General features: G+C 50.5%; 1 protein-coding gene across 8 annotated transcripts in view; it reads left to right on the top strand.

The window, feature by feature from the left end:
- The window catches only part of CAMTA2 (calmodulin binding transcription activator 2), a 65,475-nt gene extending 53,107 nt beyond the window's left edge, over nt 1–12,368 (top strand). For 3 of the 8 annotated variants that reach the window (XM_079951726.1, XM_079951727.1, XM_079951725.1), the window contains 6 exons: nt 2,791–3,031; nt 5,082–5,153; nt 5,393–5,413; nt 6,964–7,190; nt 10,191–10,265; nt 11,260–12,368. In XM_079951726.1, the coding sequence (XP_079807852.1) occupies nt 2,791–3,031; nt 5,082–5,153; nt 5,393–5,413; nt 6,964–7,190; nt 10,191–10,265; nt 11,260–11,326 (703 nt within the window). In that variant the 3' untranslated portion in view covers nt 11,327–12,368. The remainder of the gene's footprint in view (nt 1–2,790; nt 3,032–5,081; nt 5,154–5,392; nt 5,414–6,963; nt 7,191–10,190; nt 10,266–11,259) is intronic. The other 5 variants (XM_079951730.1, XM_079951728.1, XM_079951732.1 and 2 more) reach the window with 5 other exon arrangements.
- The last annotated feature ends 3,766 nt before the right edge of the window (nt 12,369–16,134 follow it).

Raw genomic sequence — 16,134 nt, 5'->3', positions numbered from 1 at the left:
AGAAGTCAAAGAATCAGAGAATTATGGAGTGGAGAGGGGTCCCCCAGAGGTTCTCTAGTCCACCCCCCTGCAGTGCAGGGGCTGCAGCTGAAGAATCCCTGACCAATGGGCACCCAAGTTCCGTATAAAAACCTAAAAAGGTTCATTACAGGAAACACACAAAACGGCAGTATTTTAAACATCTTTGAATTTATGTACAGTCATACCTCAGGTTACAGCCGCTGCAGGTTGCGTTTTTTCAGGTTATGGATCGCCGAAACCCGGAAGTGCCGGAACAGGTTACTTCCGGTTTTGGCGGTCACGCATGCGCAGAAGTGCTAAATCGTGCTCTGCGCAGAAGCGCCAAATCACAACCTGCAGGTTGCGAACGTTGTGGGTTGCGAATGTGCACCCCGCATGGAACATGTTCGCAACCCGAGCATCCACTGTACAGTGTTACCTCGGTTTATGAACTTAATCCGTTCCGGAAGTCCGTTCTTAAACCGAAACCATTCTTAAACCGAGGCGCGCTTTCCCTAACGAGCCCTCCCGCCACCGGTGCCCTCCCACCGTTTGGATTCCGTTCTTAGACCGAGGTAAAGTTTGCAAAGCGGGACACTGCTTCCCGTTTTGCGGAGTTCGTAAACTGAATAATTTGTAAACAGGGTTGTTCTTAAACCGAGGTACCACTGTATAGCATTTGGAGAAGCCTGAGCGAAAAAGAGAACCCTAAATCAATCAATACAACCAACTAACAATGATGCTGATGTCCCTATTTTCATGCGAAGAATGTTGGAGGCCACAGAATCTCCTTTATTTTGCTATTTGAAGCCATGAGTCCTTCCCTCCTGAGCAGGAGAAAACAAGCTTGCTCCCTCTTCCATGCAACAGGCCTTGAGATATCTGAAGGTGGCTCTCATCTCTCCTCTCAGTCTCCTCTTCTCCAGGATAAACATCCCCAACTCCTAGTATAGTACAGCATCTAGATCAAGGGAAGTAATAGTGCCACTGTATTCTGCTCTGGTCAGACCTCACCTGGAGTACTGTGTCCAGTTCTGGGCACCACAGTTCAAGAAGGACACTGACAAACTGGAACGTGTCCAGAGGAGGGCAACCAAAATGGTCCAAGGCCTGGAAACGATGCCTTATGAGGAACGGCTAAGGGAGCTGGGCATGTTTAGCCTGGAGAAGAGGAGGTTAAGGGGTGATATGATAGCCATGTTCAAATATATAAAAGGATGTCACATAGAGGAGGGAGAAAGGTTGTTTTCTGCTGCTCCAGAGAAGCGGACACGGAGCAATGGATCCAAACTACAAGAAAGAAGATTCCACCTAAACATTAGGAAGAACTTCCTGACAGTAAGAGCTGTTCGACAGTGGAATTTGCTGCCCAGGAGTGTGGTGGAGTCTCCTTCTTTGGAGGTCTTTAAGCAGAGGCTTGACAACCATATGTCAGGAGTGCTCTGATGGTGTTTCCTGCTTGGCAGGGGGTTGGATTCGATGGCCCTTGGGGTCTCTTCCAACTCTAAGATTCTATGATCCTTCAACCGTTCCTCATCAGGTTTGTTTTCCAGGCCCTTAATCCTCTTGGGTCTCCCTCCTCCTCTGCACAAATCTGTTCACTAAATATACATTTCTTACTTTCATTATTATGTTTAAATCTCATAACTGATCTCTCTATTCTTTCTCTACTTTGCAATGTTTCGTATATTTCTCCTTACAAAACTAATTATAATCCTACTAGGGTAATTTGTTGATTACAGTTGCTCTTCAAATAGTTCATATATTTCTTCCAATCTTCTGTGAATCTCTGGTCCCGCAGGTTTCAAATCCTTCCTGTCATTTTATCTACCGTAATTCTGCGTAGTCCATTAATTTTGTCTGCCATTCTTCTTTCATCGGAATTTCTTCTTGTTTCCATTTCTGGGCTAACAATACTCTTGCCGCTGTTGTTGCATATAAAAACAATTTAACATCTTGCCTATTAATATCCTCACTTCTAATACCAAGTAAAAATGCTTCTGGTTTTTTAAAAAATGTGTATTTCAACATCTTTTTCATCTCATTATATATCATTTCCCTGAGGTTTTTTACAGTGTAGCCCCGCAAGACGAATGCCTCGCAAGACGGAAAACCCGCTAGACGAAAGGGTTTTCCCTATGGGCTTGCTTTGCAAGACTAAATGTCTTGCGAGTTTTTCTGACTTTTTTTTCCTTCCCCCCCCCCCTTTTTCTAAGCCGCTAAGCCGCTTATCCGCTAAGCTGATAAGCTGCTAAAAGCCGCTAAAAGCCGCTAAGCCGCTAATAGCGCTAATCCGCTAAGCCGTCAATGGGCTTGCTTCGCAAGATGAAAATACCGCTAGACGAAGAGCGGATTCTTTTCGTCTTGCGAGGCACCACTGTACTTTCTTACATTCCCAAAATTGTGGTGCCCAGAATTGGACACAGTATTCCAAATGTGGTCTGACTAAGGTGGAATAGAGCAGAACTATGCCGTCCCTTGATTGGGACACTCAGTTTCTGATGCAGCCTAGAACAGCATTCGCCTTTTTCGCTGCTGCATCACACTATTGGCTCACGTTCAGCTTGTGGTCTCTTCAGACCCCCAGATCCTTTTCGCATGGGCTGCTGCTGAGCCAAGTGTCTCCCACCCTGTATTTGTGCCCCTGGTTCCTCCGGGGTTCATTTCGTTCGTTTTGGCCCAGCTCTCCAGTCCGTTCAGTTCCTCAGGAGTCCCGATTCTGCCTTCCGCGATATCAGCTCGTTGCTGACCCTTCGCCGCCGTCTTTCCCCCCCCCCATTTCTCTTCCAGGTCCCTGGCGTCCTCCCCGTCCGGCCACTCCTGCCTGAGCCCCCTGCCCTCCCCGCTGGGGGAGCTGTCCTTTGACCGCCTCCCCCCACCCCCCACGGCGGCCAGCTGGGCCGAGTTCCTCAACGCCTCCGCCAACGGGAAGATGGAGAGCGACTTTGCCTTGCTGACCTTGTCGGACCATGAGCAGCGGGAGCTCTACGAGGCGGCCAAAATCATCCAGACCGCCTTCCGCAAATACAAGGTAGGTCTTGTCCGGGGAGGCGCTTTGGCGGATGGGGACCTGCTTCCTTCTGGGTTTGTAGGTCAGTTTCCCTGCCCACCCCTACAAGCATCTAGCTACACGTCTTGGAGACCGGGCACTGGGGCGAGCGGGTACGTGGTTCTCCCCCTACCGCTTTCTTCTTCACAACCAGCTTGCGAGGCTGAGAGATGGAGACTGCTAGCTTCGTGGGTGGTGGAATTTGAACCCAGATCATAGGGCTTTCTTTATTGCAATTATTTGTATGGTTTTAATAGACTTTACACACACACACACACACACACACACACACACACACACATAGTAGTTTTAATTCTACGAATGTTTAATTGTTTTCTAATTCTTATTTTCCTGTGGTTTAAGCTGTTCTCATTTTAATCCGTAAGCTGCCTTGAGTCCCTGCCAGGGGGAAAAGGCAGGGTATGAACAAAAGTAGTAATAATAATAATAATAGTCTGACACTCACTAACCGCTATACCACACTGCCTCTTGTTCCTCTAGCGCAGTATTTGGTGGCTCTCACAGAACAGCTCAGATTTCACAGTTCAAAAATCTCTAGGCTGCAGCGAACAGTCGTAGTCCAAGCCATTATTATTATTATTATTATTAATTTTAAAATTTGCATACTGCTCTTCACTCGTAGATCTCAGGGCTGTTCACAACATAAAAATACAAGATAAAATACACAAATGACCAATAACCCCTCTCCCACAAACACATCTAAAAGACCAGAGAATGTTAATCAGAGAAAGGACTGACTATAGAGAAATGGGAGCCACTGCAGAAAAGGCCCCGTTCTTGTGGGGCACCCCCTGGGCCTCTTGTGAAGAAGGGCCTCACATGATCACAGAATCATGGGAGTTGTAAGGGACCATGAGGGTCATCTAGACCAACCCAATCTTTTGCCCAGCGTGGGGCTCGAACCCACAACCTCAAGATTAAGGCTCTACCGACAGAGCCACCTCAGGTGATCGCATAGTCTGGGTCGGTCTCTATGGGGAGAGGCAGTCCTTGAGGTCTTGTGGTCCTGGGCCACTTAAGCCTTTATAGGTCAAAACCAGCACTTTGAATTGGACCCGGAAACTAAATGGCAATTGGACCAGGATCGGGGCAATATGCCCAAACCCTCTTGGCCCAGGTGAGCAACCTGGCCGCTGAATTCTGCACCAGATGGCACCAGGTTGGGGAGAGAGGTTGCATTACAATGCGCCACTGTGGACTCCCGTTTTATGAGCTGCCGAAATGGAATCTGGAAAGCCAGGAAGGCCATTAAAAAAAATAATTGAGGTGGAGAGGAGTGTGTTGGTTAAGCCCCTGAGGTTTACAAACTCCTTTTTCTGCCTCCTTTCTTGTAACGAGCAGCATGGAGGGTGTCACAGGCTGCCTCTCCCAGTGACAAAACCTGCTGGCGCCCCCTAATGTTGGCCTCCAGGACCTCCGCCCTACCTGTCCCAGCCACCACCTAGAGCAGGGGTCCCCAAACTAAGGCCTGCAGGCCAAATAATCATAGCTGTCAACTTTCAGATTTGAAAATAAGAGAACAGCAGCCTTGAAAATAAGGGATCAGCAGCCTCACCTGTCCCAGGGACAGTCTATGGGATATCTAACAATCCGGGATAGCAGCGGGAAACGGCGCTGGAATAAGGGAATTTCCCGCAAAAAAAAAGGGAAGGTTGACAGCTATGCTGGAAATACTTTGTGCGCATGGACGTTATTTGCGCATGTGCATGCGTTATTTCCGGTGCACATCCGGGTCGGAGGAGGCCCGTGCACATGTGTGCAAGCTATTTCCGGTGGTCCTCCGACTTGGAAGTGCGCCGGAAATAGGGTGTGCGCACTCGTATGGGCATTCGCTCCCCTGCCCTCCGGCCCGCCACATGATCAGTGCTGGAGACACCGGCCCGAGGCGCGTCCCGTTTGCTGACACCTCACCTGGAGCCTCCGCCTTCCCTTGTGCTCCTTGAAGTGGGTCTGCATTGGGGGTCTCACCTGGCCTGCCTTTCTCTCTCCCCCCCCCCTCGGTTTCTGGCAGGGTCGCCGTCTGAAGGAGCAGCAGGAGATGGCAGCCGCCGTCATCCAGCGATGCTACCGGAAGTACAAGCAGGTAAGGCCCAGCCGGGAGGGAGAACGTGGGGAGAGGTGTGGGATTGCTCTGAGGGAAATGGTAGAACTGTAGAAACCGAAGGGACCCCCAGGGGTCATCTAGCCTGACCCGCCGCAGGGCTCTTTCTCCCTGGGCGGCGCCGGCACACCCACGACACCCCCTCGGGGGAAGTGGCCGTCCCACGCTAGCAGCGCACCGCCCCATGAACTAACCTGCTCTTGTTGTTTCTGTCTTGCAAGCTAACCTGGATTGCCCTGAAGGTAAAAGAGGAGAGGAGGGGGCCATGTTTGTGTGTGTGTGTGTGTGTGTGTGTGTGTGTGTGTGTGTGTGTGTAGCAGGGGGGAGCCTGCCCCTGCTTTGGAGATGAGAGAGATATCTGCCCTCGATTCCACTGGGGAGCCCAGCGAAACCTTTTCCAGGTGACTGACCTGTTGCATTTACCGCATTTTCCGCTCCATAATACGCGCCTAGTTTTTAGAGGAGGAAAACAAGAAAAAAAATATTCTGAACGAAACAGTGGGTGTATCATTTTTGTGGTTCATGCTGTGGCCACAGACATGCGATCTAAAGGTGAGTTTGGGGTGACCCAATGCTAAAATCCTGAGGATCCATGTGGATCCGTGCTTTGTAACCACGTTTTTGCGCCTTTTTTTTTTTTTTTTTTTTGCCCCACAAAACAGTGGGTGCGTGTGTAGCCATGGACATGCCGTGTGATCTGATGGTGAATTTGGGGTGACCCAATGCAATAATCCTGAGGATCCAAGGGCTTTTTCCTCCCTCCTCCCAGGCAGGTCACTTATCTCTCTTGCAATCCCACCGATCAGCTGCTTCCTTTCAACACTCCTTTCCCTCTTGCTTGCCTTAGTGTCTTTTCCTTAGCTGGAGAAGTTTTTTGCTCCTCCTTTTCTTCTCATTTCTCTCCTCATTGCTTTAGTTTTCCTGTTTCCCCCCTTTGCAAGTTTGCTGTCTTTACCTCTCTCTCCCCGATCCGCAAACAATCAGTGGCTTTCTTTCAACACCCCCTTCCCTCTTTCAAAAAAAGAGGGAGCATGATCTGCTTTTTGCCCCTGGGCAATTCGGCTCCAGGGACCACATATTCGCTCCATAACACGCACAGACATTTCCCCTCACTTTTTAGGAAGGAAAAAGGTGCGTCTTATGGAGCGAAAAATACGGTATATGTCACCTGTTCCTCCAAGGAACTCAAAGGGACACCTGTGGTTCTTGCCCCTCCCCCCTCCTCATTTAATCCACACAACAACCCTGCGGGGTAGGCTAGGCCTAGAGATAGTTCCTGGCCCAAGGTCGCCCCATGGCCTAATGGGGATTCGAACCCAGGTCTCCCGAGTCCTCATCTGACAGCTGCAGGCAGTTTGGGGGGATGGACGGCCTTGCTAAACCCAGGAGAAGCACCCAGGGAGAAGCTCCTCTCCACGGTTCGTGGAGGGGGGCGGGCAGAGCGGTTTGTGCTTGATTCTTGAGCGGCAGGGACCTCCAAAGGACATCCAGCCCATCCCCCTGCAATGCGAGAATCCCTGACAAGTGACCACCCGACCTCTATTAGAAACCTCGAAGCAAGTTACTCCCTTGTGGGCTCAATTCCATATGGATGGATCCTGGAACCATAGAGTTGAAAGGGACCTCCAAAGGTCATCTAGTCCAACCCGCTCTAATGGTTGAAAAGGTGCTGATGTGGTTGGTTGGTGGGGAGGTATCCGGCACAGCCTGGGTTCCCTGGGGCGTTTGGGGGTGTCAATTTGGAGACGGGGCTCCCTGAATAATCGCTTCCTGCTTCCCTCCCTCTGGTCAGTACGCCTTGTATAAGAAGATGACTCAAGCCGCCATCTTGATCCAGAGCAAGTTCCGCAGCTACTACGAGCAGAAGAAGTTCCAGCAGAGCCGCCGCGCCGCGGTCCTGATCCAGCAGTACTACCGCAGCTACAAGGAGTACGAGAAGCTGAAGCAGGGGAGGCGGGCCTCTGCCGCCATGCAGCAGAAGATCAAGTGGGTGCCCGGACGCCTGGGTCCCCCAGAAAGGTGGGCAGTGGTGGAGGGGGGGGGTCCAGGAGAGAGCGCCCGCGTTGGCTGCCTCCGTTCAAAAGATCAGTGTCGTTCGTGTAACGTCTGTAGCGACAAATCCCTGAAGAGAACCGGGTCTCCCGCTTTGCAAGGAATGAGAAAGGGCTCCTGCGCTTGGTGGGGGTGTCTTAAATTCCAAAATTTTTCAGCTGGGGGCCGGTGCGCTGTCCCTCAGACCCTGTGGGGGGCCGGACTATATTTTGGAAAAAGAATATGAACGAATTCCTATGCCCCACAAATAACCCAGAGATGCATTTTAAATAAAAGCACACATTCTACTCATGTAAAAACACACTGATTCCCAGACTGTCCGCAAGCTGGACTTAGAAGTTGATTGCGCCGGATTCGGCCCCCGGGCCTTAGTTTGCCTACCCATGGTCTGCTGCATTACTATGAACAGTGCTTTTCTTTTTCTTAAAAAATGTTTGGGATACTCTCATTTTCCTACTCATACTGAAATACTGCCCCTCAATGAGGACAAACTTAGATTCACAAAATGTTTAGGGGTATGCGTCCCCCCAGGAAAAACCCACTGACTATGCACAAGGCAGTTTACAAGCCGAAGAAACAAGAAAACACACAGCAAAGGCCTTATAACAATCTGATCCAATACAGCCCCGTTCGCATCCAGAAGTGAACAAAACCCGTGTCCGCAGATCGCAATTCGCCGCTTCTGCGCATGCGTGTGACGTCATTTTGACCACCTGCGCATGCGCGAGCGGCGAAACCTGGAAGTAACGCACTCCGTTACTTCTGGGTCGCCGCAGCGTGGAACCCAAAAATACTTATCCCAAAGCTACTTCAACTGTATGACTGTACCAAAAAGCCATAAAAACATACATTTAGAAGAAACAGCTGGCATATCCAATAAAGTAATGCACAATAATCCATTAGAATATAATAGCCCACAAGAAAATTAACTCTCGGAATATCCGCAAAGAATAATCAGACAGAATCTCACTCTAATAATCAATTGCTAAACTCTTTATTCTGCTGGCACCTGTCTGTCTCCGGCGGCGATGCACACCTTATAATCGGTCAAAATAACAGCGAGTCACAATGCATAAAATATCACAGTCTGTAGAAAAGCATTTAAAAGCCTCAAATTGAGAAATATCCTTGGGGGCCAAAAGGCCCTGATAGCCCTCTCCTCCTCTTTGTATATATCCCATCCGCTTTTGATTTGGCGGCCCTGGCTGCTTCCAGTGGGAGAGAGTTCCGCAGTTGAACCCTGCAGTGCTATGGGAAGGAGGACTTTCTCTCCTCCCTGCCGAGTCTTCCAGCATCTGGAGGGAGAGAGGGAGGGAGCCCACCCCCCTGAGCACCCACCAAAGTAAAGCCCTGGTGCGGCCCCCGCCTGACCGCTCACGGCCCCAGCATCCTTGCCGCAGCCAGCCTCTCTGGCCGGCTCCCTGCCAGGGCCGAGTGCGATATTATCTGTCCCAGCTGAGACCGAGTAGTAATTTTAGACTAGGTCATTCCTCTCCTTCCCTCTGGGCTTGACCACACGGCCTTTTTTCCGATGCTCTCTAGGGACTGGAAACTTGGCTAGTCTTCTGCCTTTTGGGGGAGGACCAAACCGCCCCTTCTCTGAGCCCTGGAAGATGAATGGCTCATGGCTGCCTTTACCGGCCAGCTGACCGAAGGCCAAGCAGGGGGATCTGGCCTAGTCTTACATTTCTGTTTTGTTTGTTTGTTTGTTTGTTTATCTTGCTGGTAGTTTGTTTGTTTTCAATTTGTATCCTGCCCTTAATATTTCCCGCCCTGCCTCCTGCGAACATATTTTAAAGGCCATATAATGTTAATCCGCCCAAAGGCCTGGTTGTAGAGAAACGTTTTGTATAATTAATAATAATAATAATAAATAATAATAATAATAATAATAATAATAATAATAAATTTTGTTTATACCCCGCCCTTCCCGCTTCAGAAAACTGGGCTTAGGGCAGCTAACAACAAATATAAAACACTTAATTGATGCAACAAAAAAACAGTATAAAACATGAATAACAATAAATTCAGAATTCAAAAATCAGTTTAGGAGGGAAATCCATCCAATAAACATTAGATGATCCCCAGGGCTAGCTGGCTAAATTAGTCGTATTTGGGCCAGCGAGGAGACCAGGGGAGAATTAGCTGTGGGGTCTCAGAGCGGGTGATCTTCATAAAAAGGGGAGTGGGAAGGCTAAGATCAGGCTAAGCTCAAGTTGAAAGCCAGGCGGAATAGCTCTGTCTTACAGGCCCTGTGGAAGGAAGTTAAATCCTGCAGAGCCCTGGTCTCCTGGGACAGAGCATTCCACCAGGTCGGAGCCACCACTGAGAAGGCCCTGGCCCTGGCGGAGGACAGTCTGACTTCCTTAGGGCCCGGGACCTCTAAACTATGGCTATTCATGGACCTTAAGGTCCTCTGCAGGGCAGACCAGGAGAGGCGGTCCCGTAAATACGAGGGCCCATTTGTGCCACCTAAAGATATGTAAGGAAGGCGCTAGGTGGGCCTCCCTGGAGAGGGCGTCCCACAAATGGAGAGCCACCACAGAAAAGGCCCCGTTCTCATGTTGCTGCCCTGTCCGGGCCTCTCGCGAAGGGGGCAGACAGAGAAAGGCATCGGGATGATCGCAGGATCCGACGGGGAAAAGGAAAGTTTCCCCTAATGCTTAGCCAGAATCTCCTTTGTATTTCATTTCTCGCTTCCTCTTCCACGGGAAAGCCCTTTAGATATTTGAAGAGGGCTACCATATCTCAGTCATACCCACCTCCTCCTTCAACCGTTCCTCATAGGGCTTTCGCCTTTCGTGTTAATCGCCTTCGCTTTTGTTGCTGCTGCATCACATGGTGGGCTCACGTTCAGCCTGGGGAGACGGCTGGGTCCCTTTGCACTGTTGCCGAGTACACGTTCGCTCCCTTGAACCCAGCACCCCTCCCAACACACGGCTCTCTCTTTCTCTCCCCCCCAAACAGAGGAACGTTCCTAACCAAGAAGCAAGACCAGGCAGCTCGGAAGATCATGAGGTTCCTGCGACGTTGCCGACACAGGTAAGGTCGAAGGAAGGGAGCAGAGGCAGGCTTAGGTGGCTTAAAAGTCTTTGGGTGGACTGTCCTGGTCTTCTCTAAAAACAGTAGTAGTAATTTTTATTTTTTTCAGTGTTATACAAGATAGCTGCAAAATGCAGTGTTGTCAAACAGGCGATAGGCATTCGTCCTGTTTGCAGAGTAGGCGAGAGAAGGCTGCTGCCACTTTGAGGCTGCCCCACCCAATAATAATAATAATAATAATAATAATTTATTATTTGTACCCCGCCCATCTGGCTGGGTTGTCCTAGCCACTCTGGGCGGCTTCCAACAAAGAATAAAAATACATTAAAATGTCACACATTAAAAACTTCCCTAAACAGGGCTGCCTTCAGATGTCTTCTAAAAATCTGGTAGTTGTTCTTCTCTTTGACATCTGGTGGGAGGGTGTTCCACAGGGCGGGAGCCACCACCGAGAAGGCCCTCTGCCTGGTTCCCTGTAACTTGGCTTCTCGCAGGGAGGGAATAGAATAGAATAATAGGTGAACTTGACTCCTTGGCAGGCTTTGAATAAACAAACACAAATTTATTATTGGTAACATATAGACAGATAATTTAAGGATCTTTACAATTTTATAATATGCGGAGAATAACATGTGCTGAAAAACCAGAGAGAGGAGGCCATGGGTTTTTCTTGGGGGGGGGGGAATGGGGGGGGATGAGGATGATATGTCTTTGATAAATTGTTATGCTGAAATTCTTAATAAAAATTAATTTTTAAAGAAGAATAGAAGAATAGAATTGTATTTCATAATTTCCCAAGTTGTTAAGGGCTTTATATACTCGGCCCTGAAGCAAATTGGCCGCCAGAGCAGATCCCGACAGAGCCTCCCTCCCAGCTCCTGGATCAGCTGCATGGGAAGAATGGCGGAGTCGGAAAGGGAACCCCAAGGGTCATCCAGCCCAACCCGCTGCTGAGGAACGCTTCTCACGCTTGCCCCCCCGTCTCTCCTTGCAGGATGAAGGAGCTCAAGCAGCGAGAGGAGCTGGAGGGGCCCTCACAGAAGCGGGGCCTGGCCACTTAGCCCCCCACTCGCCCTGAGCCCGACGGCCGAAGAAGGAGAGTCTTAAGCCCAGGCGAAGAAGGAGCTGGGGCAGGACTGTGCAATAGAGACTGGCTGAGTGGGGGGCACAAACTCCTTCTCCCTCCCTCCTCCCTCCCCCCCCCCCAGGGTGGTGGGTGCAGAGGGCGCCCTGCAGTGCCTCCCCCCCCTCCGCCCCCCACGCTTCGCCTTACATCGGTGCCAAGTCTTCACCCCGCTTCCCTCCTCCCTTTTACCCCCATGTGTGGGGCAGGGGCAGAGTATCCAAGGTTTGGTTCGGGGTGGGGGGCCGCCTCCTCCTCCAAGCCCTGAATGCGCAGGCCTTGCTGCATAGGAATCTGCCTCCCCTTGAGCCAGGCCACTGGGCACCCACTCGGCTCAGTATTGCGTGCACTGGCTGGCAGCATCACCTCCAGGGTTTCAGGCAGCCCTGCTTGGCGCTGCCAGGATTAGACCTGGGGCCTTCTGCAGGCGAGGCAAGGTGCTGCAGCGGCCCTCCTCCAAGTCACTGACCATTGGTCCATCCAGCCTACACTTACCGGCAGCAGCAGCAGCTCTGGGGGATTTCAGGCTCCTGCACTCGGGAGATGCTGCCAGGGTCCTTCTGCATGCCTACTCTGCCAACGAGCCACGAGGGCACTTCCCGTTGGCCCAGCTAGTATTGCCTGCACGGACTGGCAGCAGCGGCGGCTCTCCCGCAAGCCAGAGAGGGGATCCCACCCAGCCCTTCCTGGAGGTTCTGTTGGGGATTGAACCTTCTGCATGCCAAGCAAGTGTTCTACTCACTCAGCTCCGGTGCCCCTTATTGAAGAAGCCCCCCCTTCCTGCTCTCACTCCCCTCCTCTCTCCCGCAATGCACTTTTGAATCGCCCCCACCCTCAAAAAAAGCCGGCCCAATTTCCCCTGTGTACATCTTCCTTCTTCACAAGTGTACATATCTAGCCTCTCCAGGGCTGAGCTGCTGGATCTCACGGGGTCCCTCTCTCCCTCCCTCCCCACCCCCAAAGCCCCCTCACCCTCTATCTCCAAACCCCCCCCCCCCACCTTGACCTCCCCTCCTGTAAATATTTGTAACATATGGACAGAAGAAGAAGAAGAAAAAAGCTATACTTCAGAATCTATTTAAAATGTGAAGGCATCTTTGCTTCGGGGGGGGGGGAGGGAGGTGCATGGGTTTTAATTTCGGAGCCACGCCCACCGTCGTCGTGTATTTAAGCCCCGCCCACCCTATCGCTTCCCCCCTTCCATCTGTCATTTCTACAGTTTTTTGCATGAGTTTTCATTTGTTTGTACAAATTTACATTAAACCGCCCAAAAAAAAAAAAATTGCGTGTGTGTAATTAATTGGAAATGCTGTCCCGTCCGAGGATCGAACCCGTTACCTTGATGTTATCTGCAGCAAGCGATCTGGAGTGAAAAGGAGCTTGTCCCACAGCAATGTGGGACTCGGATTATTATGCTCAGGGGCACGGCTCTGCTTATTTTCAGCACCAGGGTTGCAAATCAGACCTTCCAGCGCTGCCTCTGAGCATGTGCCGAGTGAGTTTTCATCACTGTGGAATCGCAAAGTTGGAAGGGACCCCGCCCCTGCAGTGCAGGAATCACAGCTGTGATATTTTGGGGGTTTTTTTATTTGCACACACACAGTCACCTTTCTTCTTGTTGTTTAGTCGTTTAGTCGTATCTGACTCTTCGTGACCCCATGGGCCAGAGCACGCCAGGCCCTCCTGTCTTCCACTGTCTCCCGCAGTTTGGTCAAACTCATGCTGGTAGCTTCCAGAACACTGTCCCACCATCTCGCCCTCTGTCGCCCCCTTCTCCTTGTGCCCTCCCTCTTTCCCAACATCAGGGTCTTTTCCAGGGAGTCTTCTCTTCTCATGAGGAGGCCAAAGTCTTGGAGCCTCAGCTTCAGGATCCGTCCTTCCAGAACACTGTCCCACCATCTCGTCCTCCGTCCTCGCCTTCTCCTTGCGTCCTCCATCTTTCCCAGCATCAGGGTCTTTTCCAGGGAGTCTTCTCTTCTCCTGAGGTGGCCAAAGTCTTGGAGCCTCAGCTTCAGGATCTGTCCTTCCAGTGAGCACTCAGGGCTGATTTCCTTCAGAATGGAGAGGTTGGATCTTCTTGCAGTCCATGGGACTCTCAAGATTCTCCTCCAGCACCAGAATTCAAAAGCATCAATTCTTCGGCAACCAGCCTTCTTTATGGTCCAGCTCTCACTTCCATACATCACTACTGGGAAAACCAGAGCTTGAACTAGACGGACCTTTGTTGGCAAGGTCGCTGCAAAGATCCTGCCAATGCAAATCTTGAATCTTTTGACCTTAAAGATCCACTGATATCTCTGAGAGGCCATTGAGCCCATCCCAGTCTCATTACAGCCTCATTCATTCACACAATGTTATCATCCTGCACAAGGGAAATGAGCCTATAGGCGCCTGCCCTGTGGGGCAGGGACAAAAACTCTGCATGGAGGATTAGGGTTAGTGCAGGAGTGACAACTTGGCCCCAGGGCCGTGGGTGCCATGCAGCGTGCAAGGCCGTGGCACAGAAATCTGTGGGTACGCAGCCCCTTCATGGGGCGTTTTGTGGGTGTTCGCCTGCTCTTGCAGTGGCCCCCAAGGGAACCCCAAATTGCAAGGGCCCAGAAACGACAGCAGCAACTCTCCCTCCTTGTTTATTCCTAGCCACTGGTTTGCAGAAGCATAGCTGCCTCCGACAGAGGAAGAAGAAGGAAATATATATATATATATATATATATATATATATATATATATATATAATCATCAATCTTTATTATGGTCCAGAGACCCAACAAATCATTACAAAGCAATACACAATTCATACAGACTACCTCCAGGTTAATCAAGCATTTTGTTTAGAATATAGTGCTCATTTGTTCTTGCAACCACCGATAAAAACTTTGCCACTGCTAACGTTCTAGCATTTGTCCGGTCTTCCAGTAGGAACCTGACATAGTGAGCCTCTGATTTTCCCGGGAAAGGTACCAGCAAGGGTAATATCAGTTCAGCCCTGGCTTGCTCATATTTTGCACAGTGCAACAAAATATGTTTTATGGAATCGATGTCTTGAGCACACAAGCAAAGTCTGTCCTGGTAAGGAACTCCTCTCAACCTGCCATCCAACACTGCAGAAGGAAAGACGTTTAGTCTGGCTTTGGTGAAAAGCCTTCGGTAGTTTGGTACTGTCAGGTTTTTAATGTAAGATGTTAACTTAAAGACATACCCATATTGAACTCCTACTGCCAGCGGACTACAGGCTGCGTGTGATCGAGATCCCAAGTCACTGTGTGCCTTATCCCATAATCTTTGCTTTAACATCTTTTGGGTTAAAAAAAATATTGCTTTTTTGGGGGGGTAAGGCTAGAACTTGTGGACTTCCCAGGATGGTAGATATGTACCCTGCAGGGGCATCGAGTCGAACCCCCGCAATGCAGGAAGCCCGTGAACCCCAATGAAGTTGCATGCTGGGCAGAGAAAAGAAAAGGTGAAAAAAGTAAATCCCTCCCTGATCTGGCCACAGTGATCCATGCGATGGTCACCTCCAGGCTTGACTACTGTAATTCGCTCTACGCGAAGCTGCCCTTGAAGCTGACCCAGAAACTCCAGCGGGTGCAGAATGCTGCAGCAAGGCTCCTCACGGGGTCCTTGCCATGGGATCACATTCATCCATTGCTTTACCAACTGCACTGGCTCCTGGTGGAAACCAAGGCGCTGCTTTTGACCTTTAAAGCCCTATGCGGCCTAGGACCCACGTAGCTACGGGACCGCCTCTCCCGGTATGCGTTCAGGCCGAGGGAGCCGGTGTTTGTTCACAGACAGCTTTCTGGGTCATGTGGCCAGCAGGACTAAACCGCTTCTGGTGCAATGGGACACCGTGATGGAAACCAGAGCGCATGGAAACACCATTTGCCTTCCTGCCACTGTGGTACCTATTTGTCTACTTGCACTGGCTGGGATTCCGTTCGCAACTTGGAGGGAGTGTCTTCCACACAACGTATCTCTAAAATACAAACAGCTAAAACATGGGAGGGGGGGAAGCAATAGTTAAAAATAATAATAATTTAACAGTAGTACACAATCTACTAAAACATACAGGTGCAAAGAACACAGCCCAGCCTTCCACGGAAATCAGTCAGTTCCCCAAGATCTGTTGAAATAAGATCTTCACTTGCCGGCAGAAGGACAGCAAGGAGGGAGCCAGTCGGGCTTCTCTAGGGAAAGAGATCCAAAGTTTGCTGGAACAACCACCACAAAGAAGGCCCTGCTTTGTTTGTCCCCACCAAGTGGGCTTGGGAGGGGGGCAGGACTGAGAGAAAGGCCTTGAATAACAGCGAAATTATTAAGGAGACGGTGCATGTAGCTTTTTGCAAGCTTCAGCCCCACTGCAAAAGCACAGCACTCTGGGGTAATCTGCCCTGTGTTGTGTCCTCCTCCCAATTAACCTCCATCTCCGGACATGGCCAATGGCAGCACCAGGTGGCCTCCCCTGTGATGTCACCCCAGAGCCGCTCTAGGCCTCAGGTTTGGGTCTGAGATGCTCCTGACCTGGCAACCGTAATCCAGTTGTTGTTGTTTAGTCGTTTAGTCGTGTCCGGCTCTTTGTGACCCCCTGGACCAGAGCACGCCAGGCCCTCCTGTCTTCCACTGCCTCCCGTAGTTGGGTCAAACTCATGCTGGTAGCTTCCAGAACACTGTCCCACCATCTCACCCTCTGTCGCCCCCTTCTCCTTGTGCCCTCCATCTTTCCCAACATCAGGGTCTTTTCCAGGG

The sequence above is a fragment of the Podarcis cretensis genome (genome assembly GCF_951804945.1).
Source record: "Podarcis cretensis genome assembly, chromosome: 13".
In the NCBI taxonomy this organism is placed as follows: Eukaryota; Metazoa; Chordata; class Lepidosauria; order Squamata; family Lacertidae; genus Podarcis; species Podarcis cretensis.
Note: the sequence above shows the minus strand (reverse complement) of the source record. Positions and strands in the feature narration are given on the sequence as shown.